This window comes from Pristis pectinata, chromosome 3 (genome assembly GCF_009764475.1).
Source record: "Pristis pectinata isolate sPriPec2 chromosome 3, sPriPec2.1.pri, whole genome shotgun sequence".
In the NCBI taxonomy this organism is placed as follows: Eukaryota; Metazoa; Chordata; class Chondrichthyes; order Rhinopristiformes; family Pristidae; genus Pristis; species Pristis pectinata.
In genome coordinates this window covers 45207820-45234493 of record NC_067407.1, presented here as the reverse complement: position 1 = coordinate 45234493, position 26674 = coordinate 45207820, and the positions used below count along the sequence as shown (strand labels likewise).

Sequence of the window (26674 nt, the reverse complement as noted above, 5' to 3'; positions counted from 1 at the left end):
ATTTTCTTCAATAACAATATTGTGTACATTCCCTTCCCATCTTCAGGTTTTGCTACAGAATCTTGGAAATTCCGGTCACCACTGTCTCTTCAGTCATCTCTTATTACCCTAAGATACAGGTCAATGGTGCTCTATACAAGTGTCCAGAAGCCACATCAGGCTTACAGGATCTTTCCATCCAGCCAACCTCAGTTAGCAGTGAGCTACCTGTATTTGTCACCCATTCCCCTATCTGCACCAGATTGGTACAAAGCTCTCAATGTCGTAAATGGCAAACCCCATCTCCTATAGTGCTTTATCAGTCTATTAACCCACATCCCCCATCTCACCAGCTGTCAAAAGAATTGTTTATGAATGCGATATTCACAATGAAAATATTCAAAATGTGAATAACCATCATACAACTAAAATTTTAAACAAAAAAAAGTACTTTAACAAAAAGACTATCCAAAAATTTGTGGTGTCTTGTAACAGTCTCTTTTCCTTCCAGCAATTCTTTCTCAATTGGACTGAATACAGAAGCTGAAGTTGCAGGCTCAGTGGGAAAACATACAAGCTTAACTGCTAAGAATTTGAAGGAGGTTGGTATTATCGATCTCCAGTGGTAGAGCACAGAGTAAAAGCAGCAATAAAACTCTTGCGAAATTCAGTATTTCCACATTCAAGGAAGAGGAACTCCCAGGATAAAGACTTAATGCATAAAGGATGTATATTCACTACTCTGCCTTTTTCTCTCTTATTCCTTCTTTAAGGATTTTTTTTTTGTCATCCTTTGCTGCCAAAACCTCCAAAACTTTAGGTTCACAGTTCTTAACAGCAATAGAAACCCTTCCTTTGGATTAATATTCCTACAGAGGTTTAGTTCTCAAATTTTATTGGAACAAACAAAATATCAGTGAACCTTTTCTGGTCTATATACCAAAAGGCATCTTAAACAAACTTCCCCAAGGCAAAACATCTTTCACACCACTGTTTTGTTCATGATTCCAGTTTCAGATCTATTGTTGCCAAGGAGGCCATATTAAATTTTACACCACATGATCATTTTTCTCAAGGCTCCCTTACTCATTAATCACATCTTGTTAAAACTGATATAATAATGTTGTGCTCCAGGGAACAGTCCCAAATATAATTTATGAACTTAGTGTTTAGTCAATCTGATTTGCCTTCTCTTGCAAGTAGATTAACCCAACCATAATTGTATTAATTTTGCCACAACCATCTCTTACTTCCTTATTAATAATCTACAAATGTGTTTTTTTATTGTGTGGAAATCACTCCAACTGGTGGTGTTTGTTGTTCTTTGCTGCCTCTGCCGAAACTAAAACTACAACTTGTCCAGAGGCAAGATCATTCCCCACAACTGCCTGATGTCATCCCGCATTATCAGAGCTGCCATTCCCATCTCCTTTTCAATTTTGTCTGTCTTTGACAACAACAGCAAAACTTTTGTTTTCAAAATGTGTGTAGATTACAGCTTTCAAGAAGAAATAGGTATATATGTAGATAGGATGTAAAGTTAATTGATGAATGACTGTACACATCACTCACAATTAGAAATGCATTACAACCTCAAAGTTAAATATATACATCTTTCAAAAAGGCAGTTGCATTTCTGTACAAAGTCAAGCCAAATTTCAGCTGAAAGTACTCAAATCATACCATTCAAATGTTCCAGTTCCTGTGATCTACGTTCAAGTGTTCTCACTAGCTCTCGTTTTTCATTATCCAACTCATCTTTTGCACGAGAAAGCTGGCTCTGTTTCAAAATGAAATAAAAATTAAATACACCAGTTATTTACATTTTCTAGCAAAAAGATGCTGGTTCAAGCCACTCTGTCATCTCTTCCACCAATGACAGTCTACTTAAAGCAGTTATAACAACAGACCAACTGTGGAAAATAATCATAAGTGGAACACTGCTTCATTAATTAGGCATGATTTATATCTGGCAAGAAAGCAAATGACATAGACTATTAATCAATTAATTTATCAAAATTAAAGCCACTATTTCTTATATACAACCTATCACTCCTTAGTCAGGAGAACAAGATCTATCATAGTCCCTACCATGATTGAGAGCAAACAGTGCAGTACATATCATAAGCCAGGATGATCTGACCTTATATGGCTCAGTCTGCAACATTATCTTACTGAGAGTGCCCATGGAATAAAGGTGAAAGTCCAATCAAGTCCTTAAGGGAACACAACTCCAAAGATTCACAATCCCCAAATGAAAACATCCAACTTCTCCTTAGTCCCAAATGCTCACCGCATGTCCTGAGACTATGGAAGCTTATTCTAGGCTCTCCACCCAGAGGAAACAGTTTCGAAACATCTATCCTGTCAATCTTGTGTTTCAAACAGATCACTCTTCGTAGAACAATCTCTCTCCTTCAAGGAAACAATCCACATGCTTCCTTAAGTAGTGATCAAAACTGCACAGAGTACTCCAAATGTGGTCCCACCAGTACCCTATATATTCTCAACAAAATTTCCTTTGGTACTCCAAACACCTTATAGTAAAGGCCAATGCCTCATTCACCTTCCACGTTGTTATACTTGCATGTTACACTTTGGCATTTCTATTCCCTTACCCTATGATTCAGAGAACATAGAAAAGTACAGCATAGGAAAAAGCCCTTTGGCCCACCATGTCTGCACCAACTATGATGCCAATCTAACTAATCTTAACCTGCGTGCATATGGTCCATATCCTTCTATTCGCTGCCTGTTCATGTGTTTGTTTAAATGTCTCTTAACCATTGCTATTGTATCTGAAGCTGCCATCTCCCCTAGTAGTGCATTCCAGGCACCCCTACCACTCTCTGCTTTAAAAAAAATTGCTTCGTACCTCTTCTTTGAACTTTCCCTCTCTCATCTTAAACCTATACCCTCTAGTATTGACCATGGGGAAAAGATTGTGACTATTTATTCTACCTATGCCTCTCATAATATGATATACACCCATCAGGTCACCCCTCACTGCTCCAGAGAAAAAATTCCAAGTTTGCCCGCTCTCTCTTTTCAACTAATGCACACCAATACAGTTTCACCTTGCAGAATCGGGAGATTTGGAGTGGGAGCTTTGAGAGGAGGTGAGTCTCTGTGTGTGCTTGTGAGTTTCACCTTGCAGAGTTGGGAGTTAGAGTCAGATTTGGAGCAGGAGCTTTGAGAAGAGGCGAATCTCTGTGTATGTGCTTGTGAGTTTCATCTTGCACAAGTCTAAAGGAGGCACATTTGCACATTGTTAATAGTTGATTGGCTAATTAACAGCAACAAATAAAAGGAAGGTAGGTATAAGCAGAGCAGCTATTGTTGGGAGTGGGCCAGGGTTAGAGTGGAGTACTTGAGGCTTTGGTGAGAGGAGACTAAACTAAGTTTTTCTTCTTTGATTTTTTTTTTCCTTTAGTGTCAGGCTAGAGCAGTTAGAATGGCTCCAGGGTCAGTGGTGTGTTCATCTTGTGAGATGTGGGAGTTCTGTGAGATCTCCAGTCTCCCTGATATCTACATATGCAGGAGATACATCCAGCTGCAGCTCCTTACAGACTGTTAGGAAATTGGAGCTGCAGCTGGATGGCCTTTTGCTCCTACAGGGAGAATGAGGAGTTTGTAGTTAAGAGCTACAAGGAGGCAGTCACTCTGAAGCTGCAGGTAGCTGGGTGACTCTCAGGAGAAGGAAGGAGAACAGGCAGGTAGGGCAGAGTACCCTTGTTGCTGTTCTGCTCAATAACAGGTATACTGTTTGGGGGGGTGGACCTACCAGAGGAAAGCTGCAGTGACTGTCTCTGGTACTGAGCTTCTTCATGTGGTGGAGAAGAGGAGGGCAGTAGTGATAAGGGATTCAATAGTGGGGGGGGGGGGGTAGACAGGAGACTATGGATGTGAAAGAGACTCCTGGATGGTATGCTGCTGCCAGGGTCAAGGATGCCTCCGATCGGATTCACAGCATTCCAGAAATCAAGGTACATATTGGTACCAATGACATAAGTAGAAAAAAGATGAGGCCCTCGAGGGAATATAGGGAGCTAGGTAAGAAAAGCAGGACTTCAAGGGCAGTAATCTCTGAATTGCTGCCTGTGCCATGAGCCAGTGAGGGTAATAGGTTGATTTGGCAGATGAATGCATACCTGAGGAGTTGGTGCAGAGGGCAGTGTTTCAGGTATGTGGATAATTAGGATCTTTCTGGGGAAGGTACGACCTGTACAAAAGGGATGGGTTACACCTGAACTGAAGGGGACCAATATTCTTGTGGGCAGGTTTGCTAGAGCTACTAGGGAGGATTTAAACTAGTCTGGGAACTAGACTGATGGGTCAGGTTGATGCATTGTATACAAGTAGATGCAGAGTGTAGAAAGACTGAGAAAGGATAGGCAGTTGAAAGGGCAAAATTGCAGTCAGTTGGATGGGCTGATGTGTGTCTACTTTAATGCGAGAAGTATCAGGAACAAGGGTGATGAACTTAGAGCATAGGTAAGTACATGAAACTATGACATTGTGGCTATTACAGACTTGGCTGTCACAAAAGCAAGAATGGCTGCTGGATATTCAGGGGTTTAGATGTTTCAAAAGGGACAGATAAGAGGTGGGGAAATGGCTTTGCTGATCAAGGACAGTATTACAGCTGTAGAAAGGAAGGATATGCTAGAGGGATCATCTACTGAGTCAGTCTGGGTGGAAGTCAGAAATAGGAAGGAAGCGATCACTCCATTGGGTGTATTCTGCAGACCCCAGCCCCTCCGATAGCAGCAGAGATACTGAGGAGTAGATTGGGAGGCAGACTTTTGGGAAGGTGCAAAAATAACAAGATTGTCATGGGCTATTTCAACTTCGCTAACATCGATTGGCACCTCCTTAGTGTAAAGGGGACAGATTGGATGGGGTTTGTTAGGTGTGTCCGGGAAGGATTCCTGACACAGTATGTGGACAAGCCAACTAGAGGAGAGGCCATACTGGACCTTGTACTAGGCAATGAGCCTGATCAGGTCCCCCCATCGGTGGGAGAGCATTTTGGAGATAGTGACCATAACTCCTTGACCTTTACCATAGCCTTTGAGGGGGATAGGAGCAGATGATATGGGAAAGTATTTAATTGGGGGAGGGGGGGAAGTAATGATGCAGGAACTTGGAAGCCTAATTTGGGAACAGATGTTCTTGGGGAAGTGCACAACAGAAATATGGAGGTTGTTAAGGGAGTACTCGCATGGTTTCTGGATAGGTTTGTCCCATTGAGGCAGGGTAAGGATGGTAGAGTGAAGGAATCACAGTTGACAAGAATATCTTGTCAAGAGGAAGAAAGAAGCTTGCCTAAGGTAAGAAAGCAAGGATCAGACAGGGCTCTAGAGAATTACAAGGTAGTCAGGAAGGAGCTTAAGAATGGACAGAGCTAGAAGGGAGCATGAGAAGGCCTTGGTGAGTAGAATCCCACAGTGTTTTCCACTTGTGTGGGAAAAATAGGATGACTAGAGTGAGGACAGGACTGATCAGGGATAAAAGAAGAAACGTGCCTGGAGTCGTAAGAGATGGGGGGGGGGGGGGGTCCATAATAAATAATTTGCTTCCGTATTCACCAGTGAGACCTTGACATCTGAGGATGACCTACAACAGACTGATACACTAGGGCATCTCAATGTGAGAAAAGAGGATGTGCTGGAACTTTTGGAAAAACATAAGGATAGATAAATTGGAGGCCAGATGGGATATATCCAAGGTTACTACAGGAAGTGAGAGATTGCTACGCCTTTGGCGATGATCTTTGAGTCCTCACTGGCCACAGGAGTAGTGCCAAATGATTGGAGGGTGGCAAGTGTTCCTTTGTTCAAGAAAGGGAGTAGGGGTAACCCTAAGAATTACAGGCCAGTGAGTCTTCAGTGGTGGGTAAATTACTGGAGAAGATCCTTAGACAGGACTTATGGGCATTTGGAGAATAGGCTGATTAGGGACAATCAGCATTGTTTTGTGAGGGGCAGGTCATGCCTCATGAGCCAGATTGAATTCTTTGATGATGTGACAAAGCACATTGATGAAGGTAGAGCAGTGGATGTGGTGTACATGGAGTTTAGTAAGGTGCTTGATAAGATTCCTCATGGAAAGCTCATTCAGAAAGTCAGGAGGCATGGGATCTAGGGAAAATTGGCTATGTGGATTCAGAATAAGTTTGCCCATAGAAGACAGACAGTGGTTGTGGATGGAGTGTATTCTGCCTGGAGGTCAGTGACCAGTGGTGTTCTGCAGGGATGTGTTCTGGGACGCCTGCTCTTTATGATTTTTGTTTTTATAAATGATTTGGATGAGGATGTGGAAGGGTGGCTTCAAAGTTTGCAGATGACATGAAGGTTGGTGGTGCTGTGGATAGTGCAGAAGGTTGTAACGGGACATCGATAGGATGCAGAGCTGGGCTGAAAAGTGGCAGATGACATTCAACCTGGAAAAGTGTGAAGTGATACATTGTGGAAGATCTAATCAAAGGCAGGATACAAGGTTAATGGCAGGACTCTTAGCAGTGTGGAAGAACAGTGGGATCTTGGGGTCTATGTCCATAGATCCCTCAAAGTTGCCATGCAGGTTCATAGGGTTGTTCAGAAGGCATATGGCATATTGGCCTTCATTAGTCGGGGTACTGAGTTCAAGAGCCGTGAGGTAATGTTTTAGCTCTATAGAACTCTGGTTAGACCACACTTGGAGTATTGTTCAGTTCTGGTCACCTCATTATAGGAAGGATGTGGAAGATTTGGAGAGGGTGCAGAGGAGATTTACCAGGATGCTGCCTGGATTGGAGAACATGTCTTATGAGGATAGGTTGAGTGAGTGAGGGCTTTTCTCTTTGGAGTGAAGGAGGATGAGATGACTTGATCAAGGTGTGCAAGAGGTGTACTAGTGGACAGTCAGACTTTTTTCCCAGGGCAAAAATGGTTAACACAAGGGGGCATAATTTTAAGGTGATTGGAGGAAGGTAAGGGGGGTGGGGAGAAGATGTGAGAGGTTAAGTTTTTTAAACAGTTGTGGGTATATGGATTGCACTGTCGGCAGAGGTGGTGGAGGCAGATACATTAGGGACATTTAAGAAACCCTTAAATGGTCACATGAATGATAGAAAAATGGAGGGCTATGTGGGAGGGAAGGGTTAGATAGATCTTCGAGCAGGATAAAATGTTGGCACAACATTGTGGGCTAAAGGGCCTGTACTGCACTGTAATGTTCTAGTACAGGTACCATCCTGGCGAACTGCTTATGTACCCTCTACAAAGCCTCCACATCCCTCCTATAATATGGCAACCAGAACTGCACACAACACTAAGAACGGCCTAAAGTTTCATGCAACTGCAACATAACTGTCCAACTTCTACACTCAATTCCCTGAATGAAGGAAAGCATGTCATAGCTCTTCTATAACACCTTATCCACCTGTCACAACTTTCAGGAAGCTATGGACTTGCACCCCAAAGATCCCTGTGTATATCAAAGGTCCTAAGGTTCCTATGATTTATTGTACACTTTCCACTGTATTTAAACATCAAAAATGCAATACCTCACTGGTCTGGATTAAACACCATCTACCATTTCTCTGCCTAAATTTCCAACTGATCTATATCTTGCTGTTTCATTTACAACCTTCCTCACTATCCATAAATCTAACAATTTTCATATTGCCTGCAAACTTACTAATCAGACCACTTGCATTTTCATCCAATCAATAACATATTACAAACAAGAGGTCCCCACACAGATCCTTGCAGAATACCATGAGTCACAGCTCTCCACCACAACCTTCCGTTTTCTACAACAGAGCCGGCTTTGGATCCAACTTACTGACTCATGGTGGATTCCATACGTTAATTTTCATATGACTAGCCTAACATAAGGAACCTTGTTAAATGCTATAATTCATGTTGACAACATCCATTGCCAACAACCCTCAAACATCTGTCACCTCAAAAAAAACTCAGATTCATGAGACATGACCCCCCCACCCAACAAAGCCATGCTGACTTTCCCTAACAAAGCCATGATTTGGCAAATGCAAGTAAATCCTTTCCCCAAGAACCTTCTCCAATGATTTCCCTACCACTGATGTGAGGCTAATTGACCTATAATTTCCTGTATTATCCCTTCTGCCCTTCTTAAAGGAACAACATTGCCTATTCTCCAGTCTTTGAGACCTTGCCCATGGCTAAAGAGTATACAAAGATTTCTGTCAAGGCCCTAGCAATCTCCTCTTTTGCCACCCTCCGTATCCTGAGATAGATATCTTCAGGTCCTCAATGCCTTATCCACCTTAATGATATTTTAAAGACACCCAACACCTTCTCATCCTTTATATCAATGTGCCCTAGAATATCAACTTAACCCTCCCTGATCTCACCATCACCCAGGTCCTTCTCCCTGGTGAATACCAATGCAAGGTATCCATTGAGGACCTCACTCACTTCCTCCGGCTCCATGCACAAATTCCCTCTTTTGTCTTTGAGTGGACCTACCCTTTCCCTGGCTATGCTTTTGCTACTAATATAAGTATGAAATACCTTGGGATTCTCCTCAATCCTACTTGCCAAGGAAATTTCATGGCCCCTTTTGCCCTCCTAATTCCTTTTTTAAGTTTTTTCCAGATTCCTTCATAATCCTCAAAACCCCTGTCCAATTCCAGCTTCCTAAACCTTGCATATGCTTCCTTTGCCTTTTTATACTAAATTTGCCAGGGATAAATGAAACATTGTATTTCACAATGCATACCTCCGTATTCATCAGTTTCTCCTTAGAAGATTCTAGGTCCTTATTTTTGCTCTTAGTTTCTTTTAATTGGTCACCTGTAAAGAACAAATACAATAAAGCACAAAGATAATTGATCCATTGCACATTATAATAATTCTTTATCAAAAATATTGGCTTTCTCTGCTAACCAAGTCCCATTCCACAGAGCAGAAAATTAAATAACTTTAAAATTTGGAATCTGATTACAAACTTGCATTAGTTTTCCTGCAAGTGGAGCTCACCATCTCAAGAACTTGTTTCACTCAGGATGGACGCCCCCCAACCTTATCCAGTATCATGTGTAACCTCTTGAGATTTAGAAATCAAGCCAATTAAAATGTGAACATGCAGCAGTACTTACTAAGTGTAGAAAGTTCCTCACGCAATTTCTGACATTCTTGAGTCTCTGCTACTAATTTTTCCTGTGTCTGGGTTAGTCGTTTTTCCACCTCAAAGTACTGTTGCTCTGAAATGAAATATTTTTTTAAAAATGTTTTCAGTTTGGACTCTACAACTGTTATACTAAGACACTGAAGTTTTTATCTATTTTACTCAAGCAAAGTGTAACAAATACTGCAAATTTTAGTGTATGCAACATATTTATCATCCAACTACCAAAGTATTCTATTACAAGTCACCAGAGTTAATGAAAGATAATAAAATTATATCAATGCATCAAGTAATTTATTTCAACAAATCCCAGAGGATGAGTAAAAGCAAATAAGAATACACAGCTGTGATTAAAGGAAATCTAATGAATTCCTTCTATCCATTAACCTGGAATAGAAATGTTTAAAAAAAAATCAGCCAAAACAGAAACAACACGAGGTTCAATGAAGTTCATATAACCCTATTCCCAAGAATGCAGTGGCAGGCCTTTGAGCAACTTATAAGTAGTTTGTTGAAACCAACCACCCTAGTCCAATTTAGTTAAGTTAATGTTGGCCAAAAAACTAACCATATAATAGACCAGGCTGGGTAAGAATGCCAGATTTTCTTTCCCAAAATGATTAGTAGTAAACCATTAAGAGTTTACAACATTCTGCCAATTTCAGAAGCCCAATAATAAAATCCAAAGCACCTCACTGCACACTTTAGATGGAACAGAAGCCTCCTGAAACTTGCAATTACTAACATAACATACACCCTGCACGCTCTCAGAATATCACAATGTTCTTCACAGGCTAAGAGTAGCTTACAGCAGACAATTTGTCAACAAGGTCCCAAGATCACCTTTGAGGTCAATATTCTGTAAATCTAGATGGGTGCTATTGGTCTATGGATTAAAGATGGTCTTACATTGGAGGGGGTCCTGTTGTTCAGAAGTGAGCCATGGGATCAGTGATACAGCCACTTGAGCTGGCAAAAATTTTGCTTTAAAATGTTTTGACCATAACAATGCAATACTATTATGATGCATAAGCCTCTTATGTGCTCACATCCTGTAGGTGCACTTAAACTTGTAAGGGTTTGACTAAGTTGAACCAGTTGCTATTGAGCCAAACACACACACAGGAAGCTGGGAAAAACTTTTGAAAAAGATTCTCCATGGATTCAAATCAGGATCTTTTTGTCTTGTGTGGAATGTAATAACAAAGCTTTTACTTAGAAAAGGGTTTTGAAGAGACATTTTCCTTAAATAATCACAATCACTGAACTTATCATTAAAAATTACCTGTGGTTAACTTTCCTGTCTAGTAACCCAGAAGCCTATATTAACAGTAGCTTTGTAACTTAAATTTAGATCACAATCTGGAATTTGGAAAAACCACAACATCTAGTCTTGGTAATGATGACCATAGAAACTACTGGATTGTTGTAAAAACCCCAAGTGGTTCACTAACATCCATCAGGGGAGGACATCTATCACTTTAACTCTGTCCAGACACACTCAACATGATTGACTCTTGAAATGCCTTGAGATGTCCTAGCAACTCACACATTTGTCACCAAGAGGTAATTTGGGATGAGCAATACATGTCTCACCCACTCCCCATGAAAAATAAAGAAAGTCTCCATTCATCTTATGTGATAATATCAAAAGATGCAACACAAATCAAAATAAGTGATCTTGTTCAAACCCTCTCTCAGGAAAACAGGACTTCTTTTGAAGCTGTGGGTCAGCAATAAGACTGTAAATGACAATATGCAATGCCAAATTTTCTAAAATCACCCAATTTACCACACAACAAATTAATTTTCCCATTGAGGTGGGATGGTGTGGCATTTCCAATTCTGACAGATTTTCGCCAGTTTATAATCACAATCAACAAAATATACTGAATATGATAGTCATGGGTTAGCAACTGATGCAAATCACACATGCAGGAGAACTAAAATCTCAAATTATTATTTTAGCCAAGTTCAGAATCTTAATTTCTACACCTCATTTGATGCTCCCAGGAACTACAAGAACAGCAAAGGAAAATAATGTGGAAGGCAATTAATAAACATCTTTATGATTGTAGCCACCCTATTTTTAGGGCACATGTATAAACAATGCTAACAATGCATGGTAGCTCCATTTAAAGTTGACTAAGAATGACTTTTTTTAAACCCCTGCATGTTGGCTTGAAAGGTTGAGTCCAATTTGTGAGGTTTTCCACTGAAAGGAAGCAATGAAGAAAAATAAATTCAATTTTTTTTGGGTATTAAACTTTTCAATTGGATGTTGTAATGTGGATTGGGCAGAGACCAATCTAAACTTCCATAATAAAGGATGAAATACATAACTTTCCATTAATATGACGTAGCATACCAAATCCAGATAGTGGTGTAAGTAGATTGTAGCCCTGTATCTGTAAAAGAACAATATCCCTCTTCAGGCATCTGTTTCCCTTCTAAATCATTTTTGTGAACTTTGCCTTACTGTTAACTTGGGAAGAGCAATCCTCATTCTCTGAATTTATATTTAGTCTCTTACTTTTTCTTTGCAACTTTTGTGATCTAATTAGTAGGAATAATTTATCACTACTGTGAATGTGTCAAAGGTGTCTTCAAAATCATGAACATTTATGAAGAAACTAATGTTAAGGCAAAGTTCACAAAATGATTTAGAAGAAAAACAGATGCCTGAAGAGGTGTATTGATCTTTCACACATACAGGGAGACAATTGACCACATCACTATATAGATTTGGTATGCTAGCATAACACAATATTAATGAGAAGTTATATATTGTAACCTTCATTCCAAAAATTTTAATCAGTCTATGCACAATCCACATAACATTTGATGAACAAGTTCAATCTTGAAAAAAAATGCATACATACAATTTGTATTAATTTTCATTCCTTTTCACTAGAAAACACTTGCAATTAACTCATTTATGGAACTTACTTGCCACATTGATCCTGACCTCTGAAAGGCAACCTATGCCCTCTTGTATTCGACATTTCCAAAGATGGACTTCTCTATCTATGCCTCTCATAATTTTATGTGCTTGTATCAGTTGTACCTCAGCCTCTGACGCTCCAGCAAAAACAATCTGAGTTTGTTCAACCTCTTTATAGCTAATACTCTCCAATCCAAGCAACATCCTGCTGAACCTTTTGTGCACCCTCTCCAAAGCCTCCACATCCTTGTAATGTGGTGACCAGAACTGCACGCAATACTCCCAATGTGGCCTCACTTAAGTTCTATACAGCTGCAATGACTTCCCAACTTTTATACTCACTGCTCCAACTGATGAAGGCACGTATACTGTATGCGTTCTTTAGCACCCTATCCACCTGTTGCCACTTTCGGGGAGCTATGAACTTGCACCCAAGGTCCCTCTGTACATCAGTGCTCCCAAGAATCCTGCCAATTTCTGTATTCTTTCCTCTTACATTTGACCACTTAAATTGCAGTGCCTCACACTTGTCCAGATTAAACATCATTTGCCATTTCTTTGCCCAAATTTCCAACTGATCTAAATCCTGCTTCATGCTTTGGTAACCTTCCTCCCTATCCACAACGCCACCAATTTTCATGCCGTCAGCAAACTTACCAATTCGATCACCTACAATTACACCCAGGTCATTTATATATAAAATCACAAACAGAGGTCCCATCATTGATCCATGCAGAACACCACTGGTCACAGACCTCAGAGAAACACCCCTCTGCCATTAACCTCTGTTCTTCTGTGACCAAGCCAACTCATCTTGGACCCTATGTGACTTAATCTTCTGGGCCAGCCTAACACGAGGACCTTGTCAAACGCTTTACTAAAGCCCATATAGGCAACATCCACTGCCCTATCCTTATCAATCATCTTCGTCACTTCAAAAATCTCAGTTTGTGAGATAGGATCTCCAATGCACAAAGCCGTGCTGACTTTCACTACTAAATCCATGCCTTTCCAAATGCAAATAAATCCTGGCCCTAAGAATCTTCTCCATAATTTTCCTACCACTGGTGTAGGCTTACCAACCTACCATTTCCTGGTTTGTCTCTGTTGCCTTCTTAAAGCAACAACATCAACAATTCTCCAGTCTTTTGGGACCTCACTCGTGTATCCTATTTAGTCAAAGATCTCCGCCAAGGACCAGCCAATCTCCTCCTTTGCTGCCTTCAGTATCTTGGGATAGGTTCCATTACACCCTTGGGACATATCCACTTTAATACATTCCAAGAGACCCGATACCTCACTCTCCTTACATGAACATACCCTACCCTGACCTGACCATCATCCACGTCCCTCTCCTTGCTGAGCAACAATACAAAGTACAAAGGCCACCCTCAGGACCAGCATAATCCTGTAAGTATGAAAGAAGGATGGGGGAAGTTCAGGAATATCCTTGGCAAGAAGAATTAAGGAGAATCCCAGGGCATTTTATATTAGTAGCAAAAGGGTAGTTAGGGAGAGGGTCAGTCCATACAAGGACAAAGGAGAGAATCTATGCCTTCTTTCATACTTACAGGATTATGCTGGTCCTGAGGGTGGCCTTTTACATGACTCCCACATGTCAGATGGAGATTTACTGCAAACAACTGCTCCCAATCTATAGTGTAGCAGTTAGCGTGACGCTATTACAGTGCCAGTGACCTGGGTTCAATTCCAACTGCTGTCTGTAAGGAGTTTGTACATTCTCCGTGTGTCTGCATGGGTTTCCTCCAGGTGCTCCGGTTTCCTCCCACATTCCAAAGACGTATGGGTTAGGAAGTTGTAGGCATGCTACGTTGGTGCTGGAAACTTGGCGACACTTGCTGGCTGTCCCCAGAACACTGTGCAAAGATGCATCTTACTGTGTGTTTCGATGTACATGTGACTAATAAAGAAATCTTATCTTATCCCCATTGTAACTTGACTTCCCTCAATTTATCACTTTCACCCCAACCATCCATATCTATTTTATAACTTACAGAATTATGATCACTGTTCCAAAACTGCTCCCCTACCGAAACTTCAATCACCTGGCCAGGCTCATTCCCCAGTACAAGGTCTAGAGTTTTTCATAGTACTTCACCACACTTGTGCACATAACAATAAACTCCATTTGACTTCTATTGCTCCTTCCTGTGGGACTATCTACATATTGTTTCAAGAAACCCTCCTGGATGCACCTAACAAATTTTACCCCATCTAGACCCTGGCACTAAAAGAGTCCTAGTCTATATTGGGGAACTTAAAAAAAAAACAATCACCCACTGCAATAACACTATTCTTTATACATCTTTCAATTATCTGCCTGCACATCTGTTCCTTGAGATCCTTGCGTAATAGGACAACTCCGGATCAATAACAATGACATCCTTAACTAGGGTCAACACAACCCTGTCAAATTAGAATTGTAACTTTTATATAGAAATGACAAACTCGAACAACATTTATAAAAACCTTTTAACACAAGACACAACATAAAAATGCAATGTCGGATATAGATCAACACACAAAAACTGCTGGAGGAACTCAGCAGGTCAGCCAGCATTTATGGAGGGAAATGAACAGTCGACCTTTCGGCCCGAGACCCTTCATCAGGACCTGATTGAGTCCTGATGAAGGGTCTCGGCCCGAAAGGTCGACAGTTTTTTTTGTGTTTTTTTTTGTGGGTTTTTTAATGTGTTGCTCCAGATCTCCAGCATCTGCTTTCTTTCTTGTGATTCAGAAATAGACCATGCAGCATTTCTGGAGATAAGAATTAAAGTTCAGATCGCTGATTTATCAATTTTTAAAATCCTAGAACTGATTAGAAATAAAAGGCAAAAGTCTCTCAACGACTGAAACGGAACAGCATTGCATCTGATGATGACCCGAGGCCAACCCCACTGGCCTATTGCGCACTTGCATCCGTTTACATACCACTGTCCACTTTCAAACGCTCATATTTGGACTTTAGCACATCGACATCCACATCCTTGTCACCGATTAGCTTCTCGAGCTTGGATACGACATTCTTGGGGATTTTGGCAAATTCAGCGCGGTCAAGCAACTGCTGCAACACGGCGGCCGCCATGTTACCATCTGCGCCTGCAGCCCGCCGGCCGCCCGTCACGTCATTCACGTCAGGTCACGTCACAGGCGACGCTTGTGAAGCAGGCCCGCGCGGTCAGCTTCCGGAGCTATAAATACAACCGGGAAAGCCCGGAAACCCGGCCTTCCTACATGGGCTTCTGGGCCCCGGGCAGCGCAGGTCCTGTCTGACGGGCATCAGCCGCGGTCAGGACCCTCCTGGGCACCGCCCGCTCCAACGCACTGGACTACAATTCCCAGCAGCCAACGCGCAGTCGCCGACGCCCCCCTCTCCCAGTTGCTTCCCCGTGTTCAGGAAGGTGGACAAACACTGCCTTGTGATCCGTGTGGGCTTCAGTGTCACTGAACATCTTCGGCTCAAGTGAGGTCGACCTCACAACGGAATAATTACTGAAGACAGCTACTGTCAAACAGCAGCGTCCAGTCCTGTAAATAATGAGTAAAAGTGATGCTCAGTTCTTAAAGGTACATTTACACTCAGATTTCTTTCACTTTAGAAAGTAGTGAGCCATTAACTCTCCTCATACATCAAGTTATATTGTAAGATAACTGGTTATATGTATGAAATTAAGAAAATTAGTTATATGCATCTACAGACATACACACAATTTGTTTTGATAATTAGTTGCCAATGACATTGATGATTTGGATGAGAATGTAGTTGACATGGTTAGTAAGTTTGCAGACGATACCAAAATTGGTGGTGTGGTGGGCCGTAAAGAAGGTTGTCTAAGACGATAACAGGATCTAGATCAACTGGGAAAATGGGCCAAGGCATAGCAGATGGAATTTGATTGGGACAATGCGCAGTGTTGCATGTTGCTAAATTAAACCCGGGCAGGACATATGGAGTAAAAGACAGGGCCCTGGAGAATGTTGTAGAACAGAGAGACCTAGGAGTGTGGTAGAACAGAAAGACAAGTACATAGTTCCCTGAAAGTGGTGGCATAGTGGCACAGATAGATAAGGTGGTGAAGAAGGCATTTGGCATGCTTGCATTCATCGGTCAGGGCATCGATTTGGAATGTCATGTTACATCGGTGCACACTTGAAGTATTGTGTGCATTCCTGGTCGCCAGCTGTAGAAAGGATGTCATTAAGCTGGAAAAAATGCAGAAAAGATTCACCAATGTTACTGGGACTGGAGGGTTTGAGTTGCAAGGAGAGACTGGATAGGCTGGGGCTGTTTACCCTGGAGTGCAGAAGACTGAGGGGTGACCTTATAGAGGTATATAAAATCATGAGAGGGTAGGAGATTATAAAGCTAGAGGGCATTGGTTTAAGATGAGAAGGGAAAGATTTAAAGGGGACTTGCAGGGCCACTTTTTCCACATGGTGAGCATATGGAACAAGCTGCCAGAGGAAGTGATAGAGGTGGGTACAATTACAACATTTAAAGACATTTAGACAGCAACAATGCAGAGGAAGGGTTTAGAGGGATATGGGTCAAATGGAGGCAAATGGGACTAGCTCAGGTCGCATAGACAAGATGGGCTGAAGGACCTGTTTCTGTGCTGTATAACTATGGCTCCGTGAGAAATGTCACGAGAAATGCAGTTTTTGCACCAATAACAGACTCTGCTTTGATGACGTTTTATCATTGTCCATCTTCCTGCCTCCATTCTCATGCTCTGATGAGAACACAAGAAATAGTTGCAGAAGGAGCCATTTAGCCCCTTGTGTCCATTATAATACACATGCAGTAGCTGTTTATTCACAAATTCGATAAGTGCAAGGCCCTGAGATTCCAGGCCAATTCAAGAGCCAGGAATCCTAATATCCATGGTACCTTTGAGACCAGCCAGTATCATTTGGTGTGGAAGATAGTTTAAAAAAAATAACATTTTTCAACCACCCACTGGGCTGTGTTGCACCTTCGTTGGTTTCCCTCTGGTTTGTTAGCCGTGCAGCTTGAAACTAAATCAGTTTCTTCATCACTGCCTTAATCAACTTGTAATTTCCTGCTGCAAAGCATTGCCTTGTGCTACTTGTGCTACTACATCTTATCTGAAATTTTCTGCTCAGCATCTTCCAAACATAAGCTACCTATATGAATGTTCCAATTTCACCTCATGACTCCATTTAGTTTGCTCAACCTTGTAACTGAAGTGAGGAAAGTACGTCAGTGTCTTTACTTTTTTTAGAAAGTTAAGGAGGTTTGGCTTGTCACTGAACGCTCTAACAAACTTCTAGAGATGTACTGTTGAAAGTATCCTGACTGGTTGCATTATGGTCTGGTATGGCAATGCAAATGCGCAGGAATGTAAGAAGCTTCAGAGAGTAGTGGACACTGCCTAGTAAATCACGGGCACATCCCTCCCCACCATTGGTAGTATCTATAGGAGACGCTGCCTCAAGAAGGCAACATCCATCTTCAAAGATCCCCACTATCCAAGCCAAGCCATCTTCTCACAACTGCCGTTGGGCAGGAGGTACAGAAGCCTGAAGTCCCACACCATCAGTTTCAAGAACAGCTACTTCCCTTCAACCATTTCGTTCTTGAACCAACTGGCAAAATCCTTATCACTACAGTTTAGCAACACTATGACCACTTTGACCCCTTTGCGCTAAAATGGACTTCTTTTTGTTCTGTGTTTTCTTGTAAAAATTGTGTATAATTTGTGTTTAATTTATGTTTTTCTTGTGAGTGCTGCTTATATGATGCGATGTGCCTGTGATGCTGCTGCAAGTAAGTTTTTCACTGCACCTCTGCATACGTGTACATATGACAATAAACTCGACTTTGGAAGAGGACAAGCCTGTCAAAGTCAAAGACTCAATGTTGTTGGTCATATCTTGTGCATTTTCTGGAAAACACTTCTCACTCACTTTGATTGACTAACTTTTATAGCTTTCTCCTTGAGCAGCAGACTGTATCACTGTCTACAAGATATTGCTAGCTGTCGACTACTTGATAAGGTTCAAACCTCCAGAGAGGCCAGTGCACCTTAGAGTGTGTATGCTTTTAGATCTCCCTACTGCTCCAGGTCCTACCTTCCCAAAAACACAGTCCATCAATCCAGTAGCTCAATGCATTTCACTCCCAGGATAGCAGTTGCATGCTGTAAGTCCATAAACACAAAAGGTAACCAAATCCAACCATCCCTGCAGGGAACCCAGCACTTCAAAGTAACCAAGTATCTCAAGTAGAAGCACAATACTGTCTCAGTCTGCCTTAACAAAGAGTGGTGGAAATATTCCAAATCTTCTCCCATCACAGAATGACTTGCTTTGATACCAATATGAATATTTATAGTCATTCTCTCAATCAATGTGATGCCCTTATGTGTTTTAAATTTATCACTTACTTCTGATTTGCACTAAATACCAGTAAGTTTTCTTCCACCTTTTTGTCCTCTAACTCCACCACACCTGCAGTATCCCAGTGGGTCTGTTGCGTAGACTTGCTTCTTCGCTTTCAAGCTGAGAACTATTTGAAGGCCTTGCACCATTCTGCAATATGCCCTATCCCAGTGGTTTTCAACCTTTTTCATGCTGCGGCCCCCCAGAACATGTCCTTGTTGGATGGTGAACCCCCAAAGCCCACAAAATCAAACAATCCATAATTCATGCATACAACACTTAAATTACTGCACATAGGCCCTATTGAAATAGTGACTATTTCAATCACTGATAATTACCAGCGGTGTCTTGCAGTGTTCAGTTCAATGTGAAGGTTGTGCCTGTTTTGCACTGCAGAGTTTGTCCAAACGTGGTGGTATGTGCGACAGACATACACATAAGTCATCCTCAATATTCAGTCTTGATCTGTATTTGGTTTTCATGGCAGTGACTGCAGAAAATGCTATTTCGCATCAGTAAGTTGTTGCAAATAGTAACAGAACATTGACGGCTTTGCCGGACAGCAGTGGATACTCCTGGGAACATGCTGTCCAGAACGACAACAGTGACATTCGGTTGAACTTAAGCGCAAAGTCCTGTCAGATGACAGTTCAGCCAATTCTTCTTGTTCACGTCCAGTTAAATCAGTAAGCATGCATTCAAATGGATTTCGGATCCAATCAAACATGCTCGTGTCATCGTCGCCGAAATACTCATGGAAGTAATGTGACAGCTGTTGAATATGGTTCAAAATGGTGCACGCAATGGCCTCTGTCTTAGTCTCGTTCACTGTCAGAAAGTCAGCCAGCAACGGAAACATGTCATAGATGCCTTGCTCGCATCTTCCCTTCCAGATACGGAGTTTTTTCTGGAAGGCACTGATTTTGTCATGCGTTTTCAGAACATTTGAGCCAGGTCCTTGCAATGATAGATTTAAGCTGTTCAAAATGTTGAAAATATCTGCAACATAGGCTAATCTGGCAACCCACGTCTCATCTGTCAAGAACTGTGCCAATGATCCGTTATGCTCATTAAGAAAAATGAGCAGTTCATCTCGCAATTCATATACATGCTGCACAACGCGGCTGCGTGACAGCCATCTGACTTCTGTATGTAGCAACAAATGCTTATGCTCAGCTTCCATTTCACGGCATATGTTTTCAAACAAACAATGATTGAGTGGCCTGGCTTTGATAAAGTTAATGATTTTAATGCACGTGGAAAACACATCTGCAAGATTTTCATCCATATCCTTTGCAGCCAAAGCCTCACGGTGAATCATGCAGTGGGTTGCTGCTACATGTGGAGCTACTTCTTTCACTCGTGCGACTAGACCCGACTTCTGTCCCATTGTTGTGGCAGCACCATCCGTGCATACTCCAATACACTGTGTCCACGTCAATGCCGATTGTACAAAAAAAGTGTCAAGCACACGGAAAAGTTCTTCACGGGTTATACTCCCTGGGAGCGCCTTGTAAAACAAGAAGTCTTCCAAAGCCTCTCCTTCCCAGCAATATCGAACATAAACCAACAACTGCGCAGCACTGGCAACATCAGTACTTTCATTGAGCTGAATCGCAAATCTGACTTGCTGAAGACGTGCTATCAGCTGGCTCTGTATATCTTCCGCCATATCGCCAATTCTTATGCTTACTGTGTTATCAGACAGTGCAATGGCTTTCGGTTTTTGACTGGATTCTTTTCCCAGTACAACCTCGCACATATCTACTGCTGCAGGCAGTATAAGCTCTCCTCCAATTGTGTGAGGCTTTCTGGAACGTGCTATTCGTAATGCTACCAAATATGATGTGCGAAGAGCCTTCTCATTTACAGTGGCGCAGGCTGTCATTTTGCCTTTCTGCTTGAGGTACAGCTCCTTTTGCCGCTCAAAATATTCCTTCGGCTTACTGGCAATATCTGGATGCACTGTTGTTAAATGGTTCTTCAATTTCGCTGGTTTCATTGCATCGTTGAACAGTGTTTGTAAACACACAACACAGAGAGATTGGTCCGCATTTGTCCCCACTGCGGTGAAGCCATATGAAATGTATTCTGAATCGTACTTGTGTTGTTTTCTCTTTCGGTCACCCTTATCCCCTTCGTCATCAGAATCTTCCGGTTTCTGGTCAGCTTGTCTCTTCAGAAATTTCTCCATACTCAGCAATACACGCTGGACAGTTTAATTACTATTACTGATAAACAAAATTATCAAAACTAATCTAAAATTTACACACTTGTGCACTTTTCGTTTAACAGTGACGTCACTGTGGCGTAAATGCATGGTAAGTAAGCAATATTATTAAGGCACACCAACAACGTCACTCAGTCTCGCTAACACTACAGTGCACAACAGGATAGTAGTGAGTAGTGAACACTACTGACTACGCAAATCGAATATTAAGTGGCAGCTTACCAGAAGGGAACACCGTCTAAGTCGCTAAGATTGTCGCCTATAACAGATAGAATAGATATGGCCGATTTTCTGAATAGTGGAAAACTGGAGCAAGCAAGTAAGGGGAACAGGTCACTTTTCCATTTTTTTCTTGGCTTGGTTGCGGACCCCCTGGCAACCCACCGCGGACCACAGGTTGAAAACCTCTGCCCTATCCTGTGGTGGTCATTTTGAATGCCATGGATGTGAGGAAGCTCCTTTGGAACTTGGGAGATTCCTTAACATCCATGGCAAAGTCTTCTGCATTTTCTTCCCTTATATTCCATAGCCTTCCCACCTTTAGCAGTCGTGTGACTTGTTGATTTTCGATTGAACGCACTTGTGACATCCATATGACTCCATCATTGTAAATAGGGGTGCAGCTGACTGGGTGGCTTGATCCTTGCACCTCAGAATCATACCCCAGCTAAGCTACCTCACATTCTCACACATCACCTCCATGCTGGTGACAATTCTGCATGATCCTTGGAGAGTTATGTTTACTGTATTAATACACTGCATTTGAGTTCCCCTAACAATTTGCAATGAAATTTTTACAATTTCCTCTGAAGAGACTATGCCTGTCATGACAGTAAGAGACTCATCAATACCTTGTATGTCTCTTGCTCTAACTCCAGCAGTAATGTTCTCAAAGGGAACTTTGGGAGGTGGTGTGCTCTCTCTGCCACTTACGTTGAGGGTTTTGTTGCTCTCAAACCCTGGACTTGCTGTTCATGGGCCACAGAGTCTCTTCACAGGTGCTAATTAAGGTGGACCTCAGGGCAGTGCAAACCTGTGGACATTCTTTGGCTCCTGTTGTTGGGAGTCATCTGACTCCCTCTGAGATGCTGTCTAAGACCTAGTTATGTAGGATCATTGAGAGCTTCATCGCTGACTCTCTTGAGGCAACATTTCTATTATTAATGTAATTTTGGGGACAGAATGATGAAGAAAGGGCAATTAGGCAGAGGAAACAACAGTACCAGGCACTGCACAGTTGATTGCAGACATCCTTGAGGTCTGTCTCTTGCATGATGATATAATTTAACAGGTGGCAGCTCTCTGGACAAACAAGAGATTGATTAGAATAAGAACACACAGCAAGCATTTTGACAGGAAATAACCTTGTTTGTATTATCTTTCCCTTGTCCCTCCTTGATTATCCCACCTTGTCAAAGAGTTTGCCCTCTTTCTCACCTGGCTTTGAAGTAACCCACAAAAATCAGTTTGTCTCCCTCTTGGATACGGGCTGGGTTTTTTGATGTCAAAATAGCGGTCCTCCTTAGCCTCATCCATGGCTCCCAGGGATGGCACTTGTGCACTTATGACCACAGATTGCCAGTTAGAGTGAACTAGACGGTTATTATGTTTTCACTTATCCCTCAGGTGTTACTGCTGAGACACCACACGATGTTATTCGTGATGGCAAAGTCCACTCCGTGAAGGTGGCATGCCTCTTTCAGTTTGCCCTTCCAGAAGAAGCTGTGTTCACCACATTGCTCTTTGAGCTGGCCTTCTCCTGTCCATTGTCTATCACTCAGAGCAGCAACATTGATGTCAAAGCCCACAAAAAAAACACACTCCCACATAAACAAACACAAACACAGTGATAGAAGTGAGACCCCCTGCCTCCAGCCATTATATACCCCTTGCTCTGTGGGCATATAAGGCCATGCTCTCACCAATGTCTTGGTCTTCTGCCTCTTGATCCAAGCCAGTTCTGGGTCCCTATTCTTGGTTCCAAGTCCCAGCCATACCTTGGGACCCTGCTCCTGGCCACACAGTCATCCTTGCACCTAGCCCCACACCTGCCCACACTTCTGGATTCCAAAATAAGTAGGCACGGTAGTGTAGTGGTTAGCGTAACGATTTACAGCGCCAGTGACCCGGGTTCAATTCCAGCCACTGTCTGTAAGGAGTTTGGGTTTCCTCCGGGTGCTCCAATTTCCTCCCACATTCCAAAGACGTGGAAGTTGTGGGCATGTTATATTGGCGCCAGAAGCGTGGCAACACTTGCGGGCTGCCCCAAACACTCTGCACAAAAAAGATGCATTTCACTGTGTGTTTCGATGCAGATATCTTAATCCAGGAATGACAATACAAGAGGCTGTTTCCTTAGCACACCTTCCCACCTGTCCTCCCAATGTTTTTGTTGTTGGTGAATTATTTTTGCAAAAATGCAAATTATCAGTGTGAGAGTTCCAAAGTGGAATAGATGGTGCAATAGAAAAATGCACCCCGACACATAGCAGCCCCTGGGTCTCAAAAATTTCAGATAACCAGTCTTTCTTCTTTGTCTCAGAACTCCCAGTTCTGATGTACGTTTTCCACTTGCAACATTAACTCTATTAGTCTTTCTCCACAATGTCTACCTGATCTGCTATCTCCAGCATTGCCTTTTATTTCATATTTCCAACATTTCAAAGTCCAGCATTCACATCTCTCTTGTGAAGGCACAAACCATTGCGGATGCTGGACTTTGGAGCAACAAACAATATACTGGAGGAACTCAGTGGATCGAGCAGCATCTGTGGGGGGAAAAGAATTGTCAACATTTCACGTCAAAATCCTGCATCACACTGAGAGTGGAGATTGAAGATGGCCGGTATAAAGAGAAGTGAGCGAGTGGTAAGACGGGAGTCAAAGCTGGCGGTCAGGTTGTGGCAGGTAGGGGAGGTGGGTGGAGTTCGGAGCCAGTGGCAGGTGGATGATAGACGGAGACAGGCAGAGAGGAAAAAAATGGGAAGCAGATTTAGCCAAGTTGGGGAAGGGGAGGGTAACAGTTGGAGACAGCTGTTGGAGGGTGATAAGCTGGAACACAAGGGGCTACCGGTGGCTGCAATCTGATAAATAAAGGAGGTGAAAATGGGAACCAATTGGGGAGAGGTGAATGGCAGATGGAATCAGAACTAGAGGGGGGGATTGGGGAGAAGGTGAAACCTGCGGGTGAACTGTGTGTTTGTAGTGGATGGATGGAAGCAGGAAGGGGAGGGGGATGAAGATGGGTTGTGGGGGGTGGGATTTGTGGGAAAGGAGACAAAAATGGGATGACCAAAAAAGGATCAAAAGGGAGGGGGAGGAGGGAAATCCCACTGGAGGGAAAGGTTACTTAAAATGGAAAACTCAATGTCTCTCTTGTGCCCTCATTCATATTCCACGATGTTCCCCCAGCTATGATTAACAAGCATTCATCACCTTCTCTGAAATGAAAGACCATCTGATCACTAGGACAATGTTGGTTCGAACTTTATCACAGACTTCTGCTTTGTTCCTCCCACCCGGTCTCTATCTGCATTAAGGACACACCTGTTTCCTCAGTTTTCCAGTTCTGAAGAAGGGCCACAACCTGAAATGTTAATTCTGTTTCTCTCTCCACAGATGCTGCCTGACCGACTGAGTATCTCCAGCATTTTCTGCTTTAGTTGAGATTTCCAGCATCTGCATTTGATTTGCTTTTCAAATGAGAAATGCAATTGGCCTTGCTAATAGTCAGAGCTGACATTTTGTCTGTCATTGGTACAGTTCCAATAGAAATAATTCAAATTGCTGTTAATTCAATTGATCAAAACAATTTCTCTGGACTCATCTTTTGTTTCAATGCCCATTATCACCTCTCATATTTTACACCATTTAATCACTTCCACTCTCAATTCTATTGTGGTGCAAAATGTGTGGTTAATCACATCTAAGACAACAGACAGGTCATAAAAAGGATGAGGAGAGATAGACTATTCTTGTCAGAATCACGAAAGAAAAGATAATTAACTTTTATCAGAGCCGCAAGAGACTGCAGATGCTGAAATCTGGACCAAGCACAAAAAGCGCTGGAGGAACTCAGCGGGCCAGGCAGCATCTATGGAGGGAAATGGTCAGTCGACATTTCAGGTCGACACCCTTCATCTGAACTTTTATCGGAGCCATTTTAGTTTAGTGGCAGGGAGTAGACAAGGGATTAGATAAGAAAGATGGACGTGAATTTGCAAAGCTTCTCAAGGGTTTTGGAGATAAAAGGAAGACAGGAGATTGGAAAATATGATTGTTGCAAAGATGGAGAAAGGATTTTTTTCAGAAGAGTTGTGATAGCGTATTTGACAGAGAAGAGGACAGTACCTGAGAAAAACAAATTATTTAAAATGTCAGTGACATCATGTTCAGGAAAATCTGAGTGGTCAGCTGCTCCGGAGGAATAGGATCAAGGCAGCTGGATTAGGTCTCAAGGATGAGATGCCAGAGTAGGGAGATAGGAAAGAAAGTAAAGATAAGATTCTAAATTGGTTAGAGGAGCAAAGGTATCTTGGGATACTGAATCACAAATCATAAAAATTAACAAAGCCTTGGGACTCATTTCCAATTTCCGGTAACCACACCTCTGTTGTTCCCCCACAATACATTCACCTGTCCACCTAGTTTTCTTCTCCTTTTGTTCACTTTTTCCATCCCCTTCCCTTCCACCACCTAGTTCCATCTTCCCATCATCCCCTCCCTATCTGTTTCTAATCATCACCTCCCAGCCTCAATCCCACCCTCCCTCGTACTGCTATATACTGGCAATCTTTCCTCATCCAGATGGAGGTTCTCGACCTGAAACATCGACTGTCCATTTCCTCTACAGATGCTGCCTGGCCCATTGAGTTCCTCCAGCTTTTGTTTGTTGCTTTCCTCTTCCCTCTTAGTACTGATGCAGGGTCTTGACCTGAAACGTTGACACACACTCTGTTTTTTCTTCCAGATTCCAGAATCTGCAGTCTCTTTTGTCTCTGGGGATCATGATCCCTTGTTACATTGTTCCCTGAAAGTGGAGACACAGGTAGACAGGGTGGTGAAGGAGGTGTTTGGCACACTTGCCTTCATTGGCCAGGGCACTGAGTACAGGAGTTGGGACATCATTTTCTTCTGCCTCTTCTACCTATCACCTCTCAGCTTATTACATCTTCCCCCCCCCCCCCACCCGTCATCCCCATCTCGCCTATCACCTGAACTCATCTACCACCTGCCTGTTTGTGCTCCTCACCCCCGCCCTCCCCCCACCTTCTTATTCTGGCTTCTGCCCTCTTTCTTTCCAGTCCTGATGAAGGGTCATGGCCCGAAACATCGATTGTTCATTTCCCTCCATAAATGCTGCCTGACCTGCTGAGTTCCTCCAGCACTTTTTGTGCATAGCTCCAGATTCCAGCATCTACAGAATTTTTTTGTGTCTCCGACATCATTTTACAACTGTATAAGTCATTGATGAAACCACACTTGGAGTATTATGTGCAATTCTGGTTGCCCAGCTATAAGAAGGATGTCATTAAGCTGGAAAGGGTACAGAAAAATTCAGGAGGATGTTACCGGGAATGGAGGGCTTGAGTTATAAGGAGAGACTGGATAGACTGGGACTGTTTTCCCTGGAGCGTATGAGGCTGAGAGGTGACCTTATAGAAGCTTGTAAGATCATGAAGAGCATGGATAAGGTGAATGGTCACAGTCTTTTTCCCAGGATAGGGGAGTCTAAGACTAGAGGGCATTGGTTTAATGTGAAAGGGGAAAGATAAAAAAGGATATGAGGGGCAACTGTTGCACACGGAAGGTGGTGTGTATATGGAACGAGCTGCTAGAGGAAGCTGTAGAGGGGGGTGTAATTACAACATTTAAAAGATATTTAGAAAGGTACATGGACAGGAAAGGTTTAGAGGGATGTGGGCTAAATGCGGGCA

General features: G+C 42.4%; 2 protein-coding genes across 7 annotated transcripts in view; one reads left to right on the top strand and one right to left on the bottom strand.

Moving 5' to 3' along the window:
- The window catches only part of tprb (translocated promoter region b, nuclear basket protein), a 73579-nt gene extending 58309 nt beyond the window's left edge, over nt 1-15270 (bottom strand). For all 4 annotated transcript variants that reach the window (XM_052013042.1, XM_052013044.1, XM_052013043.1 and 1 more), the window contains exons 1-4: nt 15035-15270; nt 9110-9214; nt 8731-8804; nt 1663-1759 (exon numbers count right to left, since the gene is read on the bottom strand). In XM_052013042.1, the coding sequence (XP_051869002.1) occupies nt 1663-1759; nt 8731-8804; nt 9110-9214; nt 15035-15188 (430 nt within the window). In that variant the 5' untranslated portion in view covers nt 15189-15270. The remainder of the gene's footprint in view (nt 1-1662; nt 1760-8730; nt 8805-9109; nt 9215-15034) is intronic.
- A 72-nt stretch (nt 15271-15342) lies between these two features.
- Nucleotides 15343-26674, top strand: part of npl (N-acetylneuraminate pyruvate lyase (dihydrodipicolinate synthase)) — a 57487-nt gene continuing 46155 nt past the window's right edge. Inside the window, exon 1 of one of the 3 annotated variants that reach the window (XM_052013050.1) lies at nt 15343-15670. The gene's annotated coding sequence lies outside the window, so the exon portion shown is untranslated. The remainder of the gene's footprint in view (nt 15671-26674) is intronic. The other 2 variants (XM_052013049.1, XM_052013048.1) reach the window with 2 other exon arrangements.